Consider the following 25,422-nt stretch of genomic DNA (forward strand, 5'->3'; position numbering starts at 1 on the left):
AAGAATGAATTGTCTTATGTATGAATTCTGTAGATGAGACCTGGCTATTCATAAAAAATGAATAAATGGTCTCTTGTATTAATTTTGTAGATGAGACCATGACAAATAGAGGAGACCTTTCTTTGTTTTAAAATTTGATATGCTGTGTAGATGATATAGTATGCACAAGAACTTCTCGTCCGGGTTGTGGAAAATAGAATAAAATGAAACTATGAATCATCTTTAAAATCACTTTGAAGTCTGTTGTAATAAAAACTTAATATACGATTATATTGCTTTTGGGGTATGTTACATAAACGATGTATTAATTACCTACGCGTTTTAACGTGATTTTAAAGAGCATTCATACTTTTAATTTATCGTGAGTTCCTCCTTGTAAGACTATATTTGAAGAACGTATTTCCTGTTTAACTGATATAAAAACAAAGCCAAGTCATGAGAGAATATTCTAGTTTCTTGCATCTATCTGGGCCCAAGTTCCGGTAAGAAATATATCTATACTCGTCTGTTTCATACATCGACTTCTCCATATCATATGTAACAGTAATGTTTTATTCATTAAATATAATTATTCTTTATTCATAAACTGTATTTTTAAATTGAACTTTGCACCTCGTTTCTGTTGCAATTAAGTAAATTTAATAGCGCAAAATGTTAATTATTGTGATGCATGAAGTAAAATTATCATACCAGGTATATAGATAACGAGAGCTACGGACATGCATGAAGTAAACAACAATCTCGCGGAAAAAAATTGAAAACCCATTAAGGATATAAAACACGTAAGAATAACCCATCTTCCGTTTTTACTTACTTACTTATCCTCTTCGTGTTAGGTAACAAATAAGGCTTCCAACAGCGTCCGCCAACCAGCTCTGTCCTTTGGCTTTCTTTCTAATTCAACCCAACTGTATGCGAACTCTTTTATCTCCCTTTCAAGCGTCCTCCTCCATGTACCCTTTGACCTTCCTGATTTCCTCTTGCCAGCCGGTGTCCACCTCAGTGCTCTTTTTACATGCCTGGTGTTATCCATTCTTAGTATATATACTGAAAATCTCCACCTTCCCTTCTTAATTTCATCGTTGATGTTGTTGATTCCTGTTCTTTCTGTGAGTTCGATGTTCGATACTCTGTCCATTTGATGTTCATGATCTTCCTTAGTAGCCTGCCTTCTACTCCTCTCAGTTTCCTTACAATTTCCCTGTTTGTTCTCCGTGTTTCTGCGCCGTATAACAAAACTGATCTTATGTTGCATTTATATAACCTTATCTTTGTCTTGTACGATATTTTTCTCGACTTCCAGATGTTGGACAGTTTATTAAAGGCTGATGTTGCTTTTCCTATTCTAATATTCACTTCTTTCATCTTTCTTCCGTTTTTAGTGTTCTGTAATGCTAATAATGGCTTTAGTAGATAATTTTTGTAAGAACCATTTAATTCATTAATCACATAACTGAAAATAAGTAACTTTTTGTAAAAATACCTAGTATCTTGCAAATGATTTCGCCGATATTGTGAAAATGTTCCTCTTTCTTAAGAAAAGTATCCTTTTATCTCGTTTAGTACGTAATTCATCAAACAAAATCATGATTTCTAAATTTGATCACGTGTTTACATGATAATTCCTAACGAGAGTCTACATTTACCATTCTTATATGCCACAATAGAATTACCTGCATGCTTTGTACGCTACTGCGGGTGCTGCTTAATAGGTTATCCTTGCATGCAATGCTGCGCTCTTTGCACGGGACGATTCGGAACGCTTTTAATTCTAGTAGCATGTTTTAGGGTTTGTTATATGTCAATGTCATTGAAAGGGAAACTTCGCTATGCAGATTTAAGTTACGTATTTATTCATTTTTCTCCATTTTCAAGAAAGAAATCTTGCATTGATAGTTTTCAAGATGGGATAAAAAATGTCGAGTTAACTGGAAGGGCAGATTTCCCTATAAGCTTGTTGTGTAGTACCAATCTGATTAAAACCAGATCCTGAGATCCGCTCACTTAGATCGCTACACTAGGATCTGACGTAACCCCATATAGGGTCACGTCCGCATGACCTTTCGTTAAGCCAATCAAATTGACCCTGTCGATTTCTACCAACGATAATTTTTCTCCCATAAACCTTTGCGTCATTATTTACGTTAGAGATGCAATTAAAAAAAATGGCTGCGCGTTTGACAGACGACTGCACACCTGTCAAAACATGTGATTTAAACAACGTCTGTTTTCTCTACGGGTTTTCTTTCATTCAAACGCTAAAAAATCCCGATGGAGTTCACAATTCAAGGAAAATGGCTGCGATTGTTTGGTTTGAAAGAAAACATATCGCAGCTAGATGCGACGTCACAATGCACCGTTTACGTCGACTGGCGTTATATTCCTCGCGTTATTTAAGTAATCCATCTTGAAATCTATTCAATTCGTACCCGTCCCTATTCATACATAAATCTGAATTCACAATTATTTTAATTTGGGTATATTTCATATCGTACGTTTTGTTGTTTGAATGAACGGAATAGATTAAACATTATTGCGAAAGTTTGAAATTCGTTATGCGAGAATATACAAATTTACAGTGTGGAATAAATTTCGTGGGAGAGAGATTACAGCAATTTGTTTACGAATTTCCAGGAACCGTCTAAATAGCCATCATTGTCTGTATGGCGCAATCTGACTGGCTGATAGTTCTCATGAATATTCCAAGCGAAAGGTCATGCGGACATGACCCCCTATGGGGTTACGTCAGATCCTAGTGGAGCGATTGTGAGCGTATCTCAGGATCTGGTTTTAATCAGATTGGTGTAGTACATGCAATTAACTTCAAATGCACTAGCAGGAATACTATCTTACGAAGTTCCTTGTATCTTGTTTTGAAGACATTTTCTTTAAAAGTTAAGTAAGTAGTATATAATGATGCACTTACGATTTTACACTCAGTCGGGGACTGTATCGGTCGGGGTAATTCTTTGGCTGCGTCCTACCTATGACGTAATTGGGTAGTCAATGCTTTCTCGCCATATGTTCAGCATTTAGAAACAAGAGTCGCAGATCTTTCAAATGAGAGTACATAGTAAATAGATCACCCACCACTGTAACCTTGAGCAAACTTTGTGGCACTTCACTCACAATTACGTGTACTTTACGTCTCGATCTGAGGAAGAGAAACTCAAATGGACTTACAACTTAAATGAGTAAACAGTCTGCAAGTGTGGTTAACATCATCACATTGAATCTCATTTTACAAATTATATTTCAATTAGTTAAAAATCATTTAATTTTACTTATAACGCGCAATTCCATTGGCTGAGACTGATGGAGGAACATACAATATTTTGTATAATATAACATGCTATGAGGACACACCCCCTTCACAACCATCTGCTGGAACTACTTTCTTTACTTACATATTCAACAAAATCTAAAATCTCACTATGATTTTTAAAAAAAAAAAATGAATAATTTATATAATTTCTTGGTTTAGTTTGTTGTTCTTTTTTCCAATTCAGCACAATTTTACCATACATGTACCTCGCGGATTATAAAGCGTAAACTGCACCAAGTTACATTATATCGTATAATATAGGTCAAAATTAGCTTCATTCCTTAAATACATTGGTATTTTTACATAATCTTGAATTTTGCGAATCAGGCAAAAAAACGCATTTGATAAAGTTTAAATCGATTATTTCTAGGAACCTGATCCCACCAGGAATCCGTGTTTGCCCAACTCTCCATTCCTTATAGGAATTATGAGATTGATCATTGTTCATTATCTTCACCTTTCTTGTGATCTCGGAAATCCTGTTTCGAAAGTGAAGATACCAAATTCACTACAGAAGTTTGATTAGATTAAATGCAGGAAATATTCAAATTCAAATGCTTTATTGACGATTACCAAACATGAGGCGTACATCATAAATTAACATCACATATTAGTATATATATATAACACAATACACATTTTCAGATTAACCACAATTGTCCTGATTTCTCAATGCAGTGTACCTTAGATTAAAACACCCATTCAAATACTGACAAAAATGTTTTGTGAATGTATAATGTCTAGGATTCATGAGGCTTTTTATGGAATTTGCATTCAAATCACCCAAATGTTCTGAATATTTTTTCTTAAATGATAGTATTTTGTACAAAATAATAGGAAGTGTTTCTCATCCTCAACTTCATTCAAGCAGAATTTGCAAAATCTATTAGATCGTGGAATTGGAGGTGTACAGCATCTCCCAACCTCAATATTGAGGGGATGTGCACTTAGTCACGATTGAAGTCAGCATTTCGCAAATTCTATGGTCGTTATAACGATGTAAAACTTATACGGTACCAATTTTGATGCACCAGATGCGCATTTCGACAAATAATGTCTCTTCAGTGATGCTCAACCGAAATCTTTGAAATCCAAAATAACTATGAAGTTTTAGAGCTAAATATAGGCAAAAACAGCGTGCCAAAAAAGTGGAGCCAAATTCGTCTAAGGATAAGAGCTATGCATGAGGGAGATAATCCTTAATTTTGAAATGAATTTCTAAATTTTGTAGCAGCAATTAAATACACATCCGTATTTTCAAGCTAGTAACGAAGTACTTAGCTACTGAGCTGTAGAGACCCTCGGGGACTAACAGTCCACCAGCAGAGGCCTCGACCCAGGGGTCATAGTGTAAAACCAAAATAACTATGAAGTTTTAGATCTAAATATAGCCAAAAACAGCGTGCCAAAAAAGTGGAGCCAAATTCGTCCAAGGATAAGAGCTATGCATGAGGGAGATAATCCTTAATTTTGAAATGAATTTCTAAATTTTGTAACAGCAATTAAATATACATCCGTATTTTCAAGCTAGTAACGAAGTACTTAGCTACTGGACTGTAGAGATCTAGTTCGTCAACGGCAAAATTGACAACTCAACTGTATGACAAACGGGATTATTTTACTTCTCCATCATCAACTTCCCATATTTATGTAGCAATATTCCATTATCACCTGCATGTAGTGTTTATATCTCTCAACTGAGGCAAGCTACTGACAAACAAGTTGATGGTACAGGGGTTTCAACAGTCTCGATCGAAGTCAGCATTTCGCAAATTCTATGGTCATTATAACGATCTAGTTCGTCAATACAACCTATCATTGGGTCAAATGCTGCCTGACGTGTTTCATACCGATTGTTAGGCCGTTCTTGGCACACTGACTTTGACTACGGATAACTCCGTTTACCTGATCAGAATATAGGGCTCATGGCGGGTCTGATCTGTCGACAGGTGATGCTTACTCCTCCTAGGCACCTGATCCCACCTCTGGTGTGTCCAGGGGTCCGTGTTTACCCGACTATCTATTTTGTATTGCTTATAGGAGTTATGAGATTGATCACTGTTCGTTATCTTCCCCTTTAGATCTGTAAGCTTTTGGTAATGTAAATTTCAAATATTCTTGCAATTTAAAATTATAATTGTATACTTGGCTATAAAATACAAGTTTTCCACAATTAGTTTGTTTTATGTTATCAAATTGATTACATATTTTATTTTCATAATACATGTAGTTTCTTGCTAAATGTTTCATGGGAAATCGCTAAAGAGGAAAGTCCAATCATCTTTGTAATAATACTCATTGATTTAGTCATGCTTGGACTAGTTTTTATATGAGATAATTTTTCATCCTCTTCAAAAGCATCAATTAACAATGGGTTATTATTTTGGGATGCAAATTCCATATTTTTTAACCTACAGTAATATTTAAAAATTGATTCATATATCTTAATGTGTATAGGATATAGACCTAATTCCAAAAGTACTGCAACATTAAAAGCTTTCTTATGAACACCTGGTATGTCTTTCAAAATAGTATTTTGTACTTTCTCAAAAGGCAACTTTGATTGGCTATTTATGTCAATCTTAAAATCAGTAATCCAGATTTCAGATGAATGTAAAACTTATACGGTACCAATTTTGATGCACCAGATGCGCATTTCGACAAATAAAGTCTCTTCAGTGATGCTCAACCGAAATTTTTAAAATCCGAAATAACAGTAAACTTGTAGGACCTAAGAGCTATTTTAGGGGAAAACAGAGTGCCAAAAAAAGTGGAGTCAAATTTGTCCAAGGATAAGAGCTATGCATGAGGGAGATAATCCTTAATTTTGAAATTAATTTTTAAATTTTATCACAGCAATTCAATATACATCCGTTTTTAAAGCTAGTAAGGAAGTACTTAGCTACTGGGCTGTAGAGATCCTCGGGGACTAACAGTCCACCAGCAGAGGCCTCGGCCCAGGGGTCATAGTGTAAAACTTATACGGTACCAATTTTGATGCACCAGATGCACATTTCGACAAATAATGTCTCTTCAGTGATGCTCAACCGAAATTTTTGAAATCCGAAATAACAGTAAACTTGTGGGCCCTAAGAGCTATTTTAGGGAAAAACAAAGTGCCAAAAAAGTGGAGTTGAATTTGTCTAAGGATAAGAGCTATGCACGAGGGAGATGATATGTAACAATAGGTAATATGAGAGCCTGATACATTTTAAGCCATACTTGGACAGAAAGATCATTTGAAAAAGGTATTTTAGATTTAATTGAAGAATAAGCCTAGCTTTATCCTCAAGGCTAGCACTTGCTTGTCTTAAACTTCCATTTGATGAAAATATTGATCCTAAATATTTATATTCAACAATATCTCTTCCAAAATAAAAACAAAATGGTTCATTGTTAATCTTTCTCTTTGAGAAAATCATAACTTTTGTCTTATCAAGATTTACATCCAACTTCCAATATTTGCAGTAATCCTTTAACCCATTTAGACAATGCTGGAGACCAGATGATGACTCTGAAATCAGTATTAAGTCGTCTGCACAAAATAGATGATTAATAAGAATAGTATTTAGTATTGCAGGTTCTGTTTTCTCTAAATCTAAATATTCTTGAAAATCATCAATGAACATGTTGAAAAGTGTCGGACTGAGATTATCGCCTTGTTTTACTCCGATATGGTATCAAATGGCTCACTTTGATAATAACTATCTTTACAAGCACATATAGTTGATGAATACATGTCTTGTAATATTTTTGCAAACTTCCCCCTATTCCTTCTTATAATATTTTCAGTATCATTGATGATCTCCATACATAATCATAAGCTTTCCTAAAGTCTACGTGACATGCAAATAGTTTTTGTTTTTTAACACGTCAAATACTTATTCACAAAAGTTTTAAAAATAAATATGTTATCTGAAGCTCTGTGATTTCTTCTAAAGCCTGACTGATGTGGACTCAACAAATCATTTTCTTCTAAATAGTCATTCAGTCTCTTTTGTAGTAACCCATTAAATAATTTTCCTAGGCAGCTTGATACACTAAGTCCTCTATAATTATTAGTATTAGTAAATATTGACCTTGATATTTTGTTTTACTTCAGGAAGATGGTGGTTATTTCTGGAATCTTCCTCCTTTTGTTTATTCGGGGGGAAACTGGTAAGTGTTATGTCAGTATCTACCACTGGTTTCTATATTTGTATGTCTCTTTCATATGATATAAAGAATGCTGGCCATATATCCTTTATTTGCCCTTTTCAGATGCTTCCTATGGGCGAAACTTGACCTTTTTAATCCAATGTTTCACACACGCACACACACATTAATATATATACCTCTAGTATATCCAGGGATCCGTGTTTGTCCAACTTTCTATTTTGTATTGCTTATAAGAGTTATGAGATTGGTCACTGTTCGATATTTTCACTTTCATAAAATACGGACAATCATACAAAAATTGAATCAAACAGCTTCCTAAGATCCTACAACAGAAAAAATTCCTTACCACCATTATTCAATTGTAGAGTGCACAGTCCTGGTTCAGCCATCACCGATCGCTAACGTGACTTATGGAAAGCCTTTGTACTTCAATTGTACATTTTCACCTTCTTGGGAGTCTGCCACCCTTAACATTCCTGGTGAATCTGGCTTCAAATTCGCCATATTTAATGGCGGATCATGTAATATCCCAAATGATAAACGGGCCGATTACAGCATTGCTTGTCATGGGAACACACTAACGTATGGGATTATGAAGCCACGAGACAATACAATATGGCGATGTACCTTTAGCAGCTCGAGTGTTACGGAACACGGTAACACCACCGTCAGTTTACAAGCAGGTATGGATGGACGAAAGACGAATGTATCATTCAATTTATAAATACGCTACTGCTTACAGGACGTAGTAAATATGACAGTAGTTTAAAATGCAATGCACTATCTTTGAAATTATTGTTGTAATGCGCTTTCATTAGACTGAATACTTTTTGTAACAGTTACACTAATTTGAAAAGGAATGCCTTTGAAATGTTGTAGTGGAAAGTCACATTTGGCTTCTTGTTGGGCAATGTGAATGTTTTTTCTTAATCACAATGTACTTTGCTAATACAGATTTAAAAATATAAAACCTGTCATGTACAGATATTCCATTCTAAACTGAGAGGGAGAATCACATGCCAAATCAACGGGTAGTTTTCAAAGAACAAATTTTCCTACGACTATTGATGATATCGCACAACACATTCAATGGATGGGCGAAATCGTCAAATCATTAATATACAACGTAAAACTATCTTGTAATAATTCGGCTATGTAATAATGGTCTTGAGCCAATACCATTGTAAACACCTTTGTACGATTATCAACAGTTGGATTGTTTTAAGTAAGTTATGAAATCCTTCCAATGCTGTGAATTATAAGCATCATCATTTTTGTATGAATCCAATTCAACCATGCTTGAATAATTTTATGATCATAAATGTGTGAGTGTAAGTAAATGTTCATATCAATGCGCATTTTGCTTCTGAATGGAACAGAATGTGTCTATGTACTGTGACAGAATTAGTGGTGTTGTTAAATAAATCGTTTTTGCTGCAGATAAACCTGTCATATTCCCACAACGAAATACCTATACCATCATAGAGGGTTCCAACATTTCCATTCCGTGTACATTTACTGGTGCACCGATATACAACACTACCTGGGAACACGACAATATTGTCCTGCAATGGTCCGATCAAACTCAGCCCTTGGTTCTGAGTTTACAGAATGTCTCCAGATCAGCTGCAGGAAATTACACCTGTAACGTAACTGTTACCTTTAAGGGATACTACACCGCCTCAAATACAGTAGATTTGATCGTTGAATGTAAGTTAAAAAATAAAATTCAAATGATATATTTATTCTTCAATCAATTTTACGCCTTTTACAATTCTACCTGACATTTCTTTTTGAGAAAATGACATTCCTATATGCATGTTTCATTGCTTGACTACGATATTATATTTTAATGGATTTCTTAGATCCGCCTACACTTAAACCAAGTAATGACACTACCGTCAATGAAGGAACCGGAACTGTGTCGCTTGCCTGTGAGATTTTAGTAGATGGGTATCCCAGAAATTACAGCGACCTCTACTGGCAGCACTGGATAGACGACCAGTTGATAAGAGAACTAGCTTCCGACACCCATTCTACTGTTCCTGCTACTAAAAAATATCATCTAACCTTGAAATCGGTGAGTAATTTAGACAATACTGGAGTTAGTTGTGTCTTGTTGGTCGATGATTAATAGCTGAAATTCTATTTTCGAACAGGTTTCGTATAATGACACCGGACGTTACATGTGTTTAATGGGAAATGGAATTTCAAATTTTGATGGGAGTGTAGAACAAACTGCTGAAGTTGAACTGTTTGTGCAAGGTAATGTTGCAAGTCAAGTAATTGATATAATGTTACCATAGCTTAAAACTTTTATAAAGGTGAAATGGGATAATTTCTAACACGATCGCATTTCTCATTTCCAAACTTCAGCTATTCCAAGAATGTTACGATCAAAACATGAGTATCATAGCCATGTTGGAAAAACATTAAAACTACAGTTTCAAAGTGTGGGCCACCCAGAGGTACATTATCTTATCAATTTCTTGTCGGGAGATACCACTATTCCGTTCAATGAAACGGAGACGTTAAGCACAATGGATGTAGACATAAATGATAAAGTAGTTAAAATGAATGGAACTACCTTGGAAATGGATTTTAGCAAGATAAGACACAGATTCCGCACACGTTACCAGTTGATAGCAGAAAATTCCATGGGAAGAGTAACTCATAACTTCTTGGTTCAAGGACACGGTAAGAAAACCTTTCCAAACTTAAGAGGATATATTTCCAATTGACGTTCATTATGGATATTTCTTCATGATGCGAGATTTTGTTTTTGTAGATTTTCCGAGTAAACCTTTCCATATCCATTTCAAAGAATACGAGGCCTCCGCTTTCCTTGAGTGGGAAGCTGTCAGTCCAGACTTAGACATGACTTATGAAGTTATTCTTAAGAATTATACTGGAGACGACATTCTCAATATAATTCCTGGATCAAATGCAAATATATACGAATATTGGTTGACTAATCTCACACTGAACACCGATAATATCCTTCTGTTGTGTACAACAAATGTTGTGGGTAGAAATTGCAGTTCCACATTCAAAATAAAAATGGACAAACCTCTATCTATAACTTTGCAAGGTATGTTGTATTTTTTATCTTGTACCAGCCATAAATTCATCTTCTTAAAATCAAATATCACGAGAAAGAAATGGGATGTAAATTAGAAAAATCTAGATACATCAGGAGATTGTTTTCTCTTACACAGTCGGAAATACTTTCACATATATCAGACCTACCTATGAATCATGAAGAACATTGGAAAATTATGACCTGGTTAAATTTGATTCTTAAAATGATATTCGTCTTCTCCATGTTAGCTTACTATAACTTCCTATCAATGACAACTTTCAGCCAATCAAGTGATATCGGAAACGACTTTGATCCCTGTTGTTGTTGGTTGTGTGGGACTTCCGAGCATCCTTGTCTTTATTCTGATTGCCTGGAATCGAAGAAAGCATTGTAAAAGTAATCAATTGTTTTTGTATTTGACCTGTTCAATTCATGAAATAGTCTAATACATTCACTGATTCACGTATTATACTTAACTGGTGATTTGTTTGTTTTTATACAGGCAGAAGTCTCGTCTCCCTAGAAAGGTAAAAACATTTCGAAGATTTAATCTCGAGGAAAGTATACGCTTTAATTTTTTGCCTTTGATTACGAATTTTCCATCGTCAACTTCCCAAATTTATGTAACAATATTCCATTATCATCTGTACATGGTGTTTATACATCTCAACTGATTCGATACACAATAGCTTGTTCTACGTATGGTCAGTTTTTAAATCGAGGCAAGCTATTGACAAACAAGGTGATGGCACAGGGGTTTCAACAGTCTCGATCGAAGTCAGCATTTCGCAACTTCTATGGTCGTTACAACGATCTAGTTCGTCGATACAACTTATCATTGTGTCAAATGCTGTCTGATGTGTTTCATACCGATTGTTAGGCCGTTCTTGGCACACTGATTGTGACTACGGATAACTCAGTTTATCTGATCAGGATATAGGGCTCAAAGCGGGTGTAGCCGGTCGAAAGGGAATGCTTACTCCTCCTGGGCACCTGATCCAACCTCTTGTTTGTCCAGGGGTCCTTTTCTGCCCAACTATCTATTTTGTATTGCTTATAGGAGTTATGAGATTGATCACTGTTCGTTATATTCACCTTTCATTGATAATTAACGTTACATGACAATAAGTTGGACAAAAGGCACTTAAAAGCTGTATGGTCCGAATTACAATATTTTTTCTCCATGTGGTAAAAACGCTATTAAATCATCGCACGTATGTAGTTATGAGGCTGTATGACATATCATACATTATTTCACCTGTTTCAACCCAAATTATTTGATTTTAAATCGATGTTTACAAATAACTGCGTCACTCTGCCATTTCAAGTGATAGTCATGTGACCAGTTCAAACTTTCATATCAGCGGTGGTCTTATCTGTGTATTTTGTTACAACAGTACCGTGCCATAAGTTTAATAGAAATGTAAATATCAAACACCTCTTAGACGAGTTAGTACATCATGTTCGGATTCCCCTGACGCACGTGGGTCTATTTATAGACGTCTATCATGGAATGATTCATATATGTACCACATTTATTTACTTTCTAAATAATATTCTCACTATTTTCTTTTACATGCAGATATTTTCAAGCATGCAATTAAGGGAAAGTTAATAACTTTATAAAGTAATTGATTTGCTTTAAAGTAATAATGCACAAAAATAATACATGAACATCGGGTCATACAGCTTTAAGGTAACTGTGTTGTTATAGATGGACTCACTCTGAGACTTGGTTAAAGAATACTAGGATGCATAGAATGATGAAACGTTGGGTAATTTAACAGTCTTTAAAACAATCCGACATATAAAAGTCCGTATTTCATCTTAATGTTATGATTCTTATTTCATATATATATATATATATATATATATATATATATATATATATATACACTGCTTTTTACAGACAAAATGCTTCCTTGGGAAGGAATAGTTATTCGATGCAAAGACTGACTAATGGTAACATTTCAATCAAATTGCGTGAACACTTTCATCATATGAAATATTGTGTCCAGTTTTAGCATTTGAATTAAATTATTTGTTGAATTTTAGATTACGGGTCCTCGGAAAATAACCGTGAAAGGTAAGATGATTTAATAAGGTAATTATAGTAGAATTAAAGAATTCTGTTATAATGATAATAATAATAAAGCCTTTATTTATCCAGGATTACATATTTAGCGATAACGCTAGTTTTCAATATGGTCCTGCATATAACATACATACAGACAGTTATTAGTAAAATAAACACAGATTAATAGAAGTAGAATACATATAAACTTAAGAAATAATTATGAATGTAAGATATTAAATAGGAACAAAATGAATCTTAAAAAGTATGGTGATAATCTCTAAGATAATTTCTCTTAAAACACACAACACTTGTTGAGTTTCTTATATTTTGACTCAAGGCATTCCACAGTGTGCTTCCTGAAATGCTCAAAGATCTTCTATAATATTCTGTTTTTGCCCTGGTTATATACAATATATTTGAATAAGAATTTCTAGTTTGCCTCTGACTGACTTCTGATACATATTTAAAAACATTTAAATAATCTGGCATTGAACCATGTAAAACTTTATACACTAAAATGACTTTTCTATAGACAAAGTAATCTGAAAGAGGCAACCAGTTAAGTTCTGTAAACATGATATTAGATGGTGTTTCAAAATTTCTAATGTTAAGAATTACCCTTGCAGCTCGTTTTTGCAATATAAAAAGCTTATTCACATTTTCAGCATTTCTTGGATTGCTCCATATAGTACAATATGTAAAATGTGGAAAAATCATAGTATTAAAAATCTTCAGCAGCGCATCGTTTGACATAAAATATCTTATTCTTCTTAAAATGCCAATTCTCTTAATGATTTTATCGGAATGTATGAACAATGATTAAACGTTTAATAGAATGTATGAATGTATTCCGTATATTATGAAAAATACAACTACAGAAACCTCAATCGCCCATAGGAACCATGATGTGTTGTTTTTCTTTTGCTAGGACATTGGACCTCTCTACTGACACTTACCTGACACAACAATGCCTGATCTCACCGGAATCGCAATCACAATCACGTAAGTAGTTTGATACACGATCCTTTACCCATTCCTTGTGTTGCACTTAGTTTAGCCTTGCTGTTAAATTGACCAAATATAGAATATTCCTCTTGAACAACCCTAAAGCTCAGTTATAACCTAGAACTTCTAGATGTTGGAATTTGTTTTATAGATTTTAATTTATTGATTGTTCACATCTTTTTTTATTTGTCCATTCGATTTCAATGAACCCGAAATAAAACACCCCACAGAGTCTTTCATATCTGCTTAACACTTGGATAGTTCATTAAACATACAGATGTTAACGGGAAACTAATAATCCAACTTAATGACAAATGGGATTATTTCAGATTCGCTATCGTCAATTTTCCATATTTATGAATTAATGTTTTATCATCAAGGGGAAGATAACGAACAGTGATCAATCTCATAACTCCTATAAGTAATACAAAATAGATAGTTGGGCAAACACGGACCCCTGGACACACCAAAGGTGGGATCAAGTGCCTAGGAGGAGTAAGCATCCCCTGTTGACCGGTCACACCCGCCGTGAACCCTATATCCTGATCAAGTAAACGGAGTTATCCGCAGTCAAAATCGGTGTGCCAAGAACGGCTTAACAATCGGTATGAAACACGTCAGACAGCATTTGACCCAATGCGATATTGTATTGACGAATTAGATCGTTATAACGACGATAGAATTTGCGAAATGCTGACTTCAATCGAGACTGTTGAAACCCCTGTACCATCAACCTGTTTGTCAGTAGCTTACCTCGATTTAAAAACTGACTATACGCAGAACAAGCTCTTGCATATCGAATCAGTTCACATAAATAAACACCATATGCAGGTGATAATGGAATATTGCTACATAAATATGGGAAGTTAACGATGGTAGAAGCTTAAATCATCCCGTTTGTCATATAGTTGGGTTGTCTGTTTGCCGTTAATGTCTACTTTCAATAAAATATCTAAGTATGAAGCAGAAGTGGACGACTCTGTGGTGTCCTTTATTTCGAGCTCACAGGGATATATCAAATCGACATATGAATGAAAGCTATTATTGTAAATAGACAAAACATCATCGATATATCTAAATGTCGAATTGAAGGCCACAGCGAGAGATTTTCAACTGCATATGGTATTTATGTCTCAACTGATTGAATACGCAAAAGCATGTTATGCGTATGATAAGTTTTCATAACGAGACAATCTACTGACAAATAAGTTAGAGTTACAGGTGGTCCAACAGTCTTGTTTAAAGTCAGCATTTCGCTAATTCTATAGTCGTTATAACGATCTATTTAGAAATGCAACCTGTCGTGTTTTATATCAATTATTAGGCCGTTCTTTACATACTGGTTTTGAATACGGATTACTACGTTATCCCAATCAAGATATAGAAGTCATGGCGAGTGTGACCGATCTACAAGGGGTGCTTACTTCTCTTAGGCACCTGATCCCACCTCTGGTGTGTCCAGGATTCCGTGTTTACCCTACTCTTAATCTTGCATTCTTTATTGAAATTATGAGACTGATATTACTGTTCTTTATAAGTCCCCTACCGACGAAGTTTGCGCTCCCTCCGTCCGTCCGTCTGTCTGTCTGTCCGTCAGTCCTGAAAATCAGTTTTCCGGACTTTTTTATGGGCATGCAGATATTCATTTGATATTTGGTACATCGCTTTGCCATAGCAAGTTACAGATCAAGTTCGAATTTCGTCTCGGTCCGTTGATTTTTCACCCAGTTATGGTCCTTGAACGTAGAAAAATAGCATGAATTATCAGTTTTCTGGACTTTTTTTTATTGGTTTGCAGATATTCGTTTGATATTTGGTATATCATGATAGTCTTTGTACCTGTATAGTGGTTGATGTCCAACCATTCCTATCCTGGTTTCCTAATCTTCCCTTTTACCTTAGTCTCATAATGAGCTTCGAATATTGTTGAGGTCCAATAAGTTTTGCCTTCGGTAGGAGAGTATGTATTGCTATGCAATACTCTCTGAATGCTTGTTTTCACTTTTTATTCCATTGTCATGATAGTGTCAAAAGAAAATTCAAACTGTATTTGTGCAAGATGATTAAAAAGTTGAAAAGGGGGTGTATTTGTTTGGTCGGTATGTCGGTCGGTAGACCAAGTATTTTCCGCTCAATCTCTTTCGAACCCTTTGCTGAACTGACATTGAACTTAAAATTCTTGTTCTATCTAGGGAGTAGAGATCACAAAGTCAAACGTCAAGGGTCAATCTACTCTGGACATAGGAAGATATTGTCCGGTTGGTACAATACATGTAGTTCCCCCTAAAAAGTAGATGCCCTTGTTGATTTTGATGTCAGAAGGTCAAGGGTCAAACTGGATACAGTAAGATAGTGTCCAATACCCTTTACGTGACAGGTTCAATCTAAGAAGTAGATGGCCCTTATTGATTTTCAGATCCATGGATCAAAAAGCAAGATATTGCTTGCTCAGTATCAGAACCCTTTACTTGGCAGCCAGCAAACTTGTTAGACTGGTACCCCATTTGCTGTCAAGTTGCAAGGACAAAAGCAATGACTCAAATGGTTGGTTATCTGCTCATTATCTTGAGAGGTCAAACTCAGTATTGTGGTTGCTCCTCTTTTGATTAGTAGGTAAACCTATCTTTCACTATCATACAGGCACTGTTCATTCTTTACAATATTGCCACATATATGTTCCTAACATATTTCTTGTTTATTTTAGATATTGTCCAAGCTATATATACATATTAAAAACAAGAGATATAGAATACGTCCCCAGCACCCCTTGCTTGTCGTAAGAGGCGACTAAATGAAGCGGTCCTGCGGATGAGACCGCAAAAACCGAGACCCCGTGTCACAGCAGGTGTGGCACGATGGAGATCCCTCCCTGCTCAAATAGCGTAAGCGCCGAGCATAGCCGTAAATTTGCAGCCCTTCACCGGAATGGTGAAGTCTTCATATGAATGAAATGTTTTCGAGTGGGACGTTAAACAATATACAATCATTTATTTGAAAAGGATGGGTTTCATCTCATATAAATGTCTAATAATATAACGTGTTCTCCACAAACATAACTCCAGGATGTTACCTCGAAACACAATGTAGATTCTAGATATGAATAAGGAAGTAGCATTATAATCAATAATCTACAAATCAATAACTGACTATGCTGTTACATTTTGTAGCCTCGTGTCAATCAAAGTAAGTGATCATTTACTTATATGTGTATTCCACTTCTCATTTGAATATTTCTAATCTGTTCAATTTCTATGACAAACTTAGCTTTTGTTTCTATCGTAAATTGTAATGCCCAACTCTATCAGCAGTTAAAAGCAGTATACCTTCTACTTTGCGTAAGGAGGAATGCTACACCAGATGAAAGCGGAGGATATGTAAAACTAAATTGAAAACTTTCAAATTCACTTTATCTAGTCAAAAATGCAGTTTTAGTAGAAAGTAATCTAAAAAAAAAAGTTAAAACTCCTGCTGGAATCGAACCCGCGATCAATCGACACGATGAGCTACTCAACTAGGTATTTCAATCGAAAAAGAATAGACAAATATTGCTGATGTCTATATTTTCAGCCATATTTTAAAAGGAAGTCAGCCATTATGACGATGTAGTACGCCTCCTTAACTATATAATATTTTTCTGTTTCTTTCTACAATCAAATCGTCAGAGACTTTGCTTGTAAAATGTTTGATATAATCAGTCTATATGTAATTGGTTACTATGGCAAACTCAAAACGGTTTTAGAAATCCCTTGATTGACAAACATCTATTTTAAGTAGTGAGTAAATTCCAGGTTTGTGGTATTGATGATGCATATTAAATATCATGGGGAATTCTTAAAATCGAACTTCGCAGCCGGGATGTCCAAAATTAGATTCTCCTTCCAGAACACAATTGCAGATTAGATATTCTTTACTTCTCTTCTGTAATGATTCGATTGCCGTCATGTCAAAATAAGTTTGGAAATCTGATTTTGCAAAATGAGAAGATACCCTCTCTTTCTCTCTCGTTCTCTCCCTCTCATATGCGAAAAAGTTCAATCCTGGCGTCAAAACTTAAGATCTTTATCATGTGCAGTTATTGTTCATTAGCCAAGGGCCTGGCACTTGAAGTAAAAGTCACGGGGTTTCCTATATATGTCACGGTAGGCGTTTGCTCGAGAAAGAACCCTCACGTCTACGGTTTTTTGGCCCTTCACCTAAATGTTGTGAAGTCTAATTCTCGAAAGGGACCTCAAATAACATTCAAAAATATTGAAATTTGCATGCTTTTGTGTGATGTGCAGTCACTTCCTGTGTGAAAAAAAGAAGGCTTTCCCAGTCTTTGGGTTCAAATACCTCAAAATCAATGGGTTTTTTTATTCGCTGTCAAATTTGCACATCTCGTGTCCGTTGATCTTTCTCTGACATTTCATTGTCGCTCTTCTGATTCATAGGCTACAATGGGCGAGCAAAATGTGTTGTCGTTGTTTTAAACTTTCCATATTTTCAACTTCTCCTAAATCACTGGAATATTTTCAACCATATTTAGCACAAAGTACCCGTTAAGGACAATCGAGGTTGTTAACACAAAAAGATGACTGTGAAATAGGATGATGTGGTTAAAAATACCTTGTTTTCAAAATAATATAGTCTACGTTTATTTATTTTAATATACGTAGCTTTAACAGTTATCAACAATTTTTAATGAATTTATCGGATTGGATTTAAATTCACAGCGTTATATATACATGTATGAAGACTCCGCCTCTTTTTTAAATGAGATTTTATCATATATTCTCTGTAATATTCCACATACTATGTTACCTTATAGTAAATTTTGTTGAGTGTTAAGGATGATTTATATCATTCGTATTAATTTGGTTCATTTAATTTCATTTTTTATTACTTTCTATTTACGTAATTTCATTAACGTGTTCCCCAAACAAAATTTGTTTTTCACTCTGTTTCTTCTTATTTTTATTCTCAATATGTTGTATGGTGTGGCAGATTAGACAAGTGAAGACCCTTGCTATACGACTTCAAACATTAATGGAAACATTATGAAATTTGTTATGTTGGTATTTGATACAAATGCCTGTTGAATGACATCACCAAATCAGTTAAGTCATTTATGTGCGCGTGCATGCACGTGCATAATTTTCATTTAATTTCAGGTACTAAAATGGCCGCTACTTTCTGATAAAAGACTCGAATAAAATGAAATTTTCTCTATATGTTTATGATATTATTGCCTAATAAGTGGTGTAAACAAAATTTACTAAAGCAAATTTGCATGAGGGTGATTGTGCGTACATTGCAACTTTTCACATCTAAAATCGTACCGCCGCGGTGGTCTAGAGGTTAGAGCGTTGCGGGAGGCCGGGGTTCGAATCCCAGCCGCGACAGACCTAAGTCGTTAAAACAGGAAGTGACAGTTCCATCGCCAAACGCTCGGCATCAGGTGTGAATGTCACGGGTCCTCGGAGATGACCTTAAAAACGGATGCCCTGTGTCGCAGTAGGCGTGGTTCACTGCTTAAAGGCCGTAAGTGCCGAGCAAAGGCCTAAGTTTTGAAGCTCTTCACCAGTCTTGGTGACGTCTCCATATGAGTGAAAAATTCTCTCGAGAGATGTTAAAGGGAAAAGGCAACCCAAAAGATTTTTACATGATAAATGAAAGGATTAATCATACGATAAAGATTTGTCATATAATTCTGTTGATACATGTATATGGCCTTGATAAGCTTCAGTACTAATTTGAAAACGTCAAAAATTGAAATTCCCGCGATCTATAGAGGTTGCCATGATGTGTAATTCTTTTGTATTCAAAACCACAAAAATCAATAACTTTGACGTCACACCGTCTGTTCCGGTTTTGATGAGATTCTAAGATCATCCACAAGTGCTTAGGTTCATGACCCCACCCCTCACCCCCTCGAATAAGCTACATGAGTTGATTTAATAATTTTTTCTTGAAAACATTTCTAGTGCATGTCAACAACATCTTGCATACCCATAAAATCCAAAGTAATTCAAAATAAGCCCTTTAAGAAAATACCCACACTGGTTATTATAACAGAACTTATAATAACCAGTGAGGGTATTTTTTTTAAAGGGCTTATTTTGAATTACATGTATTTTGGACTTTATGGGTATGCAAGACGTTGACATACATTAAAAATATTTTCAACAAAAAAATTAATTAAATTAACTCATGGGGGGGAGGAGGGGGTACTGAACCCAAGCACCTGTGAGATCATCAAAGATGTACATGCGGTAGATCTTACGAATAAATAGGTTGGTGCCTTCCTGGCAAGCAGTTAATTAAACTAATGCAAAGTTTGTTAGTTTTTCTTTTTCTTCGAAATTCCCGACCCAACCAAGTCATTTGAAAAGAAAAGACTATGTAAACTATGGACCCATCATTTGCGTAATTACAAGTTGAGGTTCAAGCCATTTGTATGAAGAACGTTTACCGTCTGCCTTGTCTGAGACTCGAATGGCCACTCTCTTAGCGGCGGGTAATTTAAAATACATGATAGATTAATATTGATTTAATTGTTAAGCAAGGATTTTTGTAGTTAAAGACTGTCAATTACGGTATCAGTAAGTGATACTTTATTCATAAAAACAAATATGTGGTTAGGGTTGCCTTTCCCTTTAAGCAACAATTAATCAATTACATCTAAAATCAAGTATTGTTCTATTTCCTTTTTAGATTTCAATCAAATGTTCTAAAATTTATTTTGCATATATATTTGTACACTCTCTACTGAATGCATACTTCAAAATTACTTCTACACGTGCGCAAGCACGCCCGTTCAGTTTTGATTGGCTAATTATCTAAATACCTATAATTTCTATATGTACAATTTTACATTTTTCAACTTGCCTATATTCTCGAAAATAGTTGTACTCGTACTAGAAAAAAAGTCTGTATCATATGATATCATTTCATAGTCTGTATGACTGAAATCTCTTTAATGTTCATCACAGTGTGGATGCGAATGAATATGCAAGTGTTGACGATCATACTGTTATGAAGATGGCTGCTCAACGAAATCACAGTAATGTTGTTTTTTGTCCTCTCTTCTTTTTCTTTTGTTTATGAACTCGAAAAATAGCAAAAGTAAAGTATGTCATTATTCATATACCAATGTATGCTATTTTACTGTATTTCAGATGTTGGAACATTCCAGTTAAATGGGTACTTAATTCTTTGTATTTGCACAATAAAACTTAGTTACAGCGAACTCCTAGAAATCTGATAAATTTCTATGCTATTCCGTAATTCGATTTACAATTTATATCGAAGGGAGCATGGGAAGAGAACTTCATAACGTATGAATTTATCGTTGGTTTTTTTTTTTTGGGGGGGGGGGGTTCTTTTGGAAGGAGGTCATAGTAAATCCTGACTTTATTTCCAAATGATTTTCATAAACGCAAAATAGCTCAATGATTTACAACAGGATGGTGAAAATTATATTATATTGTACAGTGATAAACCAATGAGCACTGGCAGTGTGCCAAGCCTCCCATCCCGGGCAACTCATAACGCTAATCAAACCATGGTAACTCCTGACACCACCCCAGGAAATGAGTGCATGGCGATGGGGAAGAGAGCAGGTAAAGTTTCCTTGACGAATGAAATAAGATTTCCAGGTGCATCTTAAAAACGACAAACTGTCAAAACATAGTACTACTATCAATGATGTTAATGATTTATGGGTAATGCTCTTCTTTTGTACAGGTATCCCGAAGTCACATATGTCTCCAAGGTAAAGATCTTTAAGATGGGCTTTCCGTAGAATGTTTTAAAAGTACAAGTTTACCCAAGAGCGATAGAGAGATAGAACGAGAAAGAGGTATATAATTAAATACTATATTTTGTCAATCCAGCTTGCTGCTTAAACTTCCCAACCAACCCGTCAGCGAAGACTGTGATATCACTCACTACGTCTCTATAAATGATGAAGATGGTACGTTGAACCCTGTTTTAGAAACTAAATGATAATTGAAACAAGCATTCATTATATTCTAGATGTCTTCATAATAAAGTGATTAGTCTTTGATACGAACTGTGGAGGCAGGAATTCTAGCAGACGAATCTGACATAAAGCATGACGTCAGAAAACTTCCCCTGAAATATGAGGCCAATTTTTCTTTTTTGATACTTACTATTTTTCATACTCTTAGAAGATAAGAAAAGTCCGGAAGTTCAGAATGGTGGCCACGGTGAAGATAAACATCCCAAAAAGTACATTCGGAAGTGACTTCTTGTTTCCGTTGGTTTATCAGCTCGGCAAATAAAGTACTGGGAAGCGCCAGGCTTAGTCTGAAAGTAAATGAAATTTGAATATTGATGTCGAAGAATTTGTATGGTTAATCATAGGCGTAGCTTGGGTTCGAATATTACCGAGGCAGGGGGTCTGGGGGCTGCGCCCCCCATAAGCTATCGACATTTTAACAACGTAAAAGGTGGTGTGTTTTTTTTTACCGAGGCAGCTGCCTCGGTTGCCTCAATCGAAGCTACGCCACTGTTAATGAGAAGTTAAAGAAATGTGTCATAATACTTGCATTTGACAATATCAGATTTCAATGTGCTTCGTCAGTCAGTAAAAGGTTTTTTTCTGTATTGTAAACCCGATCGTATTTTATTTTCTGAAACATACCCATCATCTGTGAAATTATTTGTATATATAACACATTTCAACAATGGAGCTGCGTATACTAGTTTCGTTACATTAACCATTTGCATGCAAATAAAGCTCATGTTGTTTAGATATTTTACACATTAGATATACCAATTTTTACAGATTATTCCTCACTTGTGATTTGTTGTTATGACATGCAGACTCGTTGATTTTTTTTTTAATGTTATCTACACTCAAGGTCTTCACTTTTAAATTTCACTATATTACAAATTTCATATTTTAAAAACTTCACCAAAACTTGATCATTAATATTATCATTATGAACTTTTTTAAAACATATGCAGAATTCACTCAAGATTCATGACAATTGTTACTTTTAGTGTTATTTTTTAGAATATTTTTTGTGGATCGATTTATCAATTACGGGGTAGATTTTTTTAAATGCTAATTAATATGAAATATGTAAGTTCAAATAAAGTTTTTACATGATTATCCTAATAAGTGTTAAAAACTGTAACACATACAGGAAAAATAACAAAAACAGGTTTAAATCTAGGTGATTATACAATATCTGTGGAAATTTTTACAGTAGAAATAGTTTTATCAGTGGTTTAAAAATTGTATTATTCAATGAATTATTTAGTGAAAAATCAACAGTGCAGATATACTTTTGATCCTTGAGTGTATTAATGAAACACTGGTTCAAAACAGCATGACCCTTCAACTTTACCACAATGCACGTAATAAATCCTGGGCTGGGGGTTATATAACTTTTTGAGCACATTTTCATACTCAAACCTGAATCCGTGCACTACAATGTACTGGTACTCAAAAGTGAAGATTATAAATATTAAACTTAAAATTATTCTCGAACTCAAATGGAGTACATGTTCAACATTTTTCGAGTATGCTTTGAGCTTGCTCAGAGTTGTACTCAATAAAAATACGGCTGAGTTTGAGTATGAGTAGGGTAAAAGTTTTATAACCTCCAGGCCTGGTTTTGCCACTTATTCTTTGTAACGCACCATATAAGAGAAACTACACATTCACATGAAATTTTAAATATTTCTCCATTGATCATCAACATAACAATAATTTGAAAACTCAGTTATGTATACATAGTGCCTCGGGAAATTGATTTTCATTTGAATATTGGCATACTAAATTAATGTGTTAGAGTTACGTCATTTTCTGGAATTCTTTGTTGTTTCCCAAAGAGTTCTAAAGAGTACCTCTGACTTTTTTCCTAAATAATACCCAATTATCTGAAAATTATAATGATTTTTAGTTATGTTTCGTGAACTCGGGAAATCACACTGTATTTCAATTCTCAGAAGATTCTCAATTGCATCGCATTAAATTCCAAAGAATTATATTCGTAAAAAGATTCTCAGTTCAGTCTTACTTCTGACAAGTGTATCTCATTTTTTCAAAAGATTCTCTGTTATGCCTGAATTCTAGAGCAGTTGTGAACAATAATTTAGAAAAGTTCCTACAACAGGCTACAAAGTTACGATCTTCATGTAATTTAAGAATTCTGTACTTGCTACGACATTATTCACGTGTATTGTTATGTGTATGTTGAAATGCATTGATTTTATATCCTCAAAATTGTATCTGTATGCCTACTCACCCTCTACGGTCTTATTTGTATATATTTGTAAATATTTTGTATTTATGAGCTGTATAGCTTAAGGAAATAAAGAATCTGAATCTGTGCAGTTATCGAAAGAGAGGAAGAGTTTTCGAGAAGCTACATCCAGTATTCTAATTTCAACACGCATGAGTGAGTTCAGGGTATAGAAATACGTCTAGTATAGACTAGTTACGTAGTTACCGATACAAGTTGTGATAACGTTAGCTTTATTAATAGCAGCCGGTGATATGATCAAATCAAGAGGAAAGTGTTTGAAATAAATCCTTAAATTAAATTTGTTAGTGTAAGTTATTTCCTTTTCGACACAATCAATACTTTTAACCAAAAAATGGAGAATAAATACTCATATAGACTTACTAAGTGTGTGCTTTCCCGCCGTTCGGGTGGGTGTATAGCAGCTTGTAGACACCCTTATGACAATGAAATCTGTACTCACCGCGTGTGTACGTAAATATATCGTACGTAAGGGTTCATCGAAGGGTAACAATTATTGAACAACTCAGAAAGTTAGTATTGTGTCACCGATTTCCAGCAATTGTTGGTTAAGGAAATCAACAGAATCAACATTTCTTTTTTAACTTAATCATTTACATACTATTGTAAATACGGGTTGGTTTTGTTTTTTTTTTTTTTTTATTATTATTATTATTATTGTTTGGGGGGGGGGTTTTGTTGGTTTTTTGTTTTCTTTTTGTTTTTGTTTTTTTATTGGTCAGATAAATTCTCTTTATTTATCGTAATTGCAGTCGGTTGCGGAATATACGTGTTGTCATGTACTGCTATTGATATCATAGATAGGGATAAACGGAGCATAACTTGAAATTGAATTGGAAAATAAAGAAATTATTAACTTAATCTTGTCGCCGTTGTGAACTTTGATTAAAGATGGAACAACGAAAATAATTAAATTCTGTGTTAGAACTAAACTGAGGCAAAAAAAAAAGAAAAAAAGGGAAAGTGTATCTATCCAGTAGTTTAAAAATGACATCATTATCTCTACGGAAAAGGAAGACTGATGATAATGGGATCTATTTAAGGCATAACCTCGCGGGAGTTCTTAGGTTGACCTTGCATTTCTAATGTACACTGTAATTTATCCATCCAGATCAATGCTAATGATTTACATACATGTTTAAATAGAAGTATTGTGTGTATACATAATGTGTAAGTGTTTTCATGACTGTACACCAACCTCTCTCCTATTTGGCCAATTGAAACAACAATTTATCAATAATTTGAATATACTTGTGCATATATAAATGTGAAAAAAATATAGTATTCCTTTGTAATGTTACAATAGGAAGGGAAGACTTACTTGCGCAAATTAAATGTTTTTATCAACCTAACCGGTTTCACAGTGGAAATGTTTTGGACAAAAATATTTGGAACCTTTTAAATTTGTTTGGATATTTTATGTGCATGCTGCTCATTTTCATTTTTAGTTTTGTAGTCAATGTTTTTATTTGAAATAAAGGTATTTGATAATAAC

At 34.7% G+C, this 25,422-nt stretch overlaps 1 protein-coding gene across 3 annotated transcripts; it reads left to right on the top strand.

Annotated features, from left to right (window-relative positions):
- Positions 1-451: 451 nt before the first annotated feature.
- Positions 452-25,422, top strand: LOC125678085 (uncharacterized). Of its 3 annotated transcripts, none has more exons than XM_048916202.2 (20): positions 452-782; positions 7,428-7,483; positions 7,849-8,166; positions 8,924-9,193; positions 9,349-9,563; positions 9,643-9,748; positions 9,860-10,180; positions 10,272-10,574; positions 10,848-10,961; positions 11,068-11,092; positions 12,475-12,527; positions 12,621-12,651; positions 13,571-13,644; positions 16,815-16,830; positions 20,619-20,689; positions 20,805-20,829; positions 21,121-21,248; positions 21,373-21,400; positions 21,522-21,601; positions 21,819-25,422. In XM_048916202.2, the coding sequence occupies exons 2-20, from the start codon at positions 7,432-7,434 to the stop codon at positions 21,893-21,895; spliced, it is 2,307 nt and encodes a 768-aa protein (XP_048772159.1). In that variant the 5' UTR covers positions 452-782; positions 7,428-7,431; the 3' UTR covers positions 21,896-25,422. The 3 variants fall into 3 exon arrangements, with proteins under 3 accessions (XP_048772159.1, XP_048772160.1, XP_056009736.1); XM_048916203.2 differs by having other exon boundaries at positions 452-482; XM_056153761.1 differs by having other exon boundaries at positions 452-482; positions 21,822-25,422.

This window comes from Ostrea edulis, chromosome 2, assembly GCF_947568905.1.
Source record: "Ostrea edulis chromosome 2, xbOstEdul1.1, whole genome shotgun sequence".
Classification (NCBI taxonomy): Eukaryota; Metazoa; Mollusca; class Bivalvia; order Ostreida; family Ostreidae; genus Ostrea; species Ostrea edulis.

Coding starts and splice junctions, on each gene's coding strand:
- LOC125678085 (XM_048916202.2), top strand. CDS start 7,432: ATGGTGGTTATTTCTGGAATCTTCCTCCTTTTGTTTATTCGGGGGGAA. Junction 20,690..20,804: donor GGCTGCTCAACGAAATCACA/GTAATGTTGTTT, acceptor ACTGTATTTCAG/ATGTTGGAACATTCCAGTTA. Junction 21,401..21,521: donor AAGTCACATATGTCTCCAAG/GTAAAGATCTTT, acceptor TTGTCAATCCAG/CTTGCTGCTTAAACTTCCCA.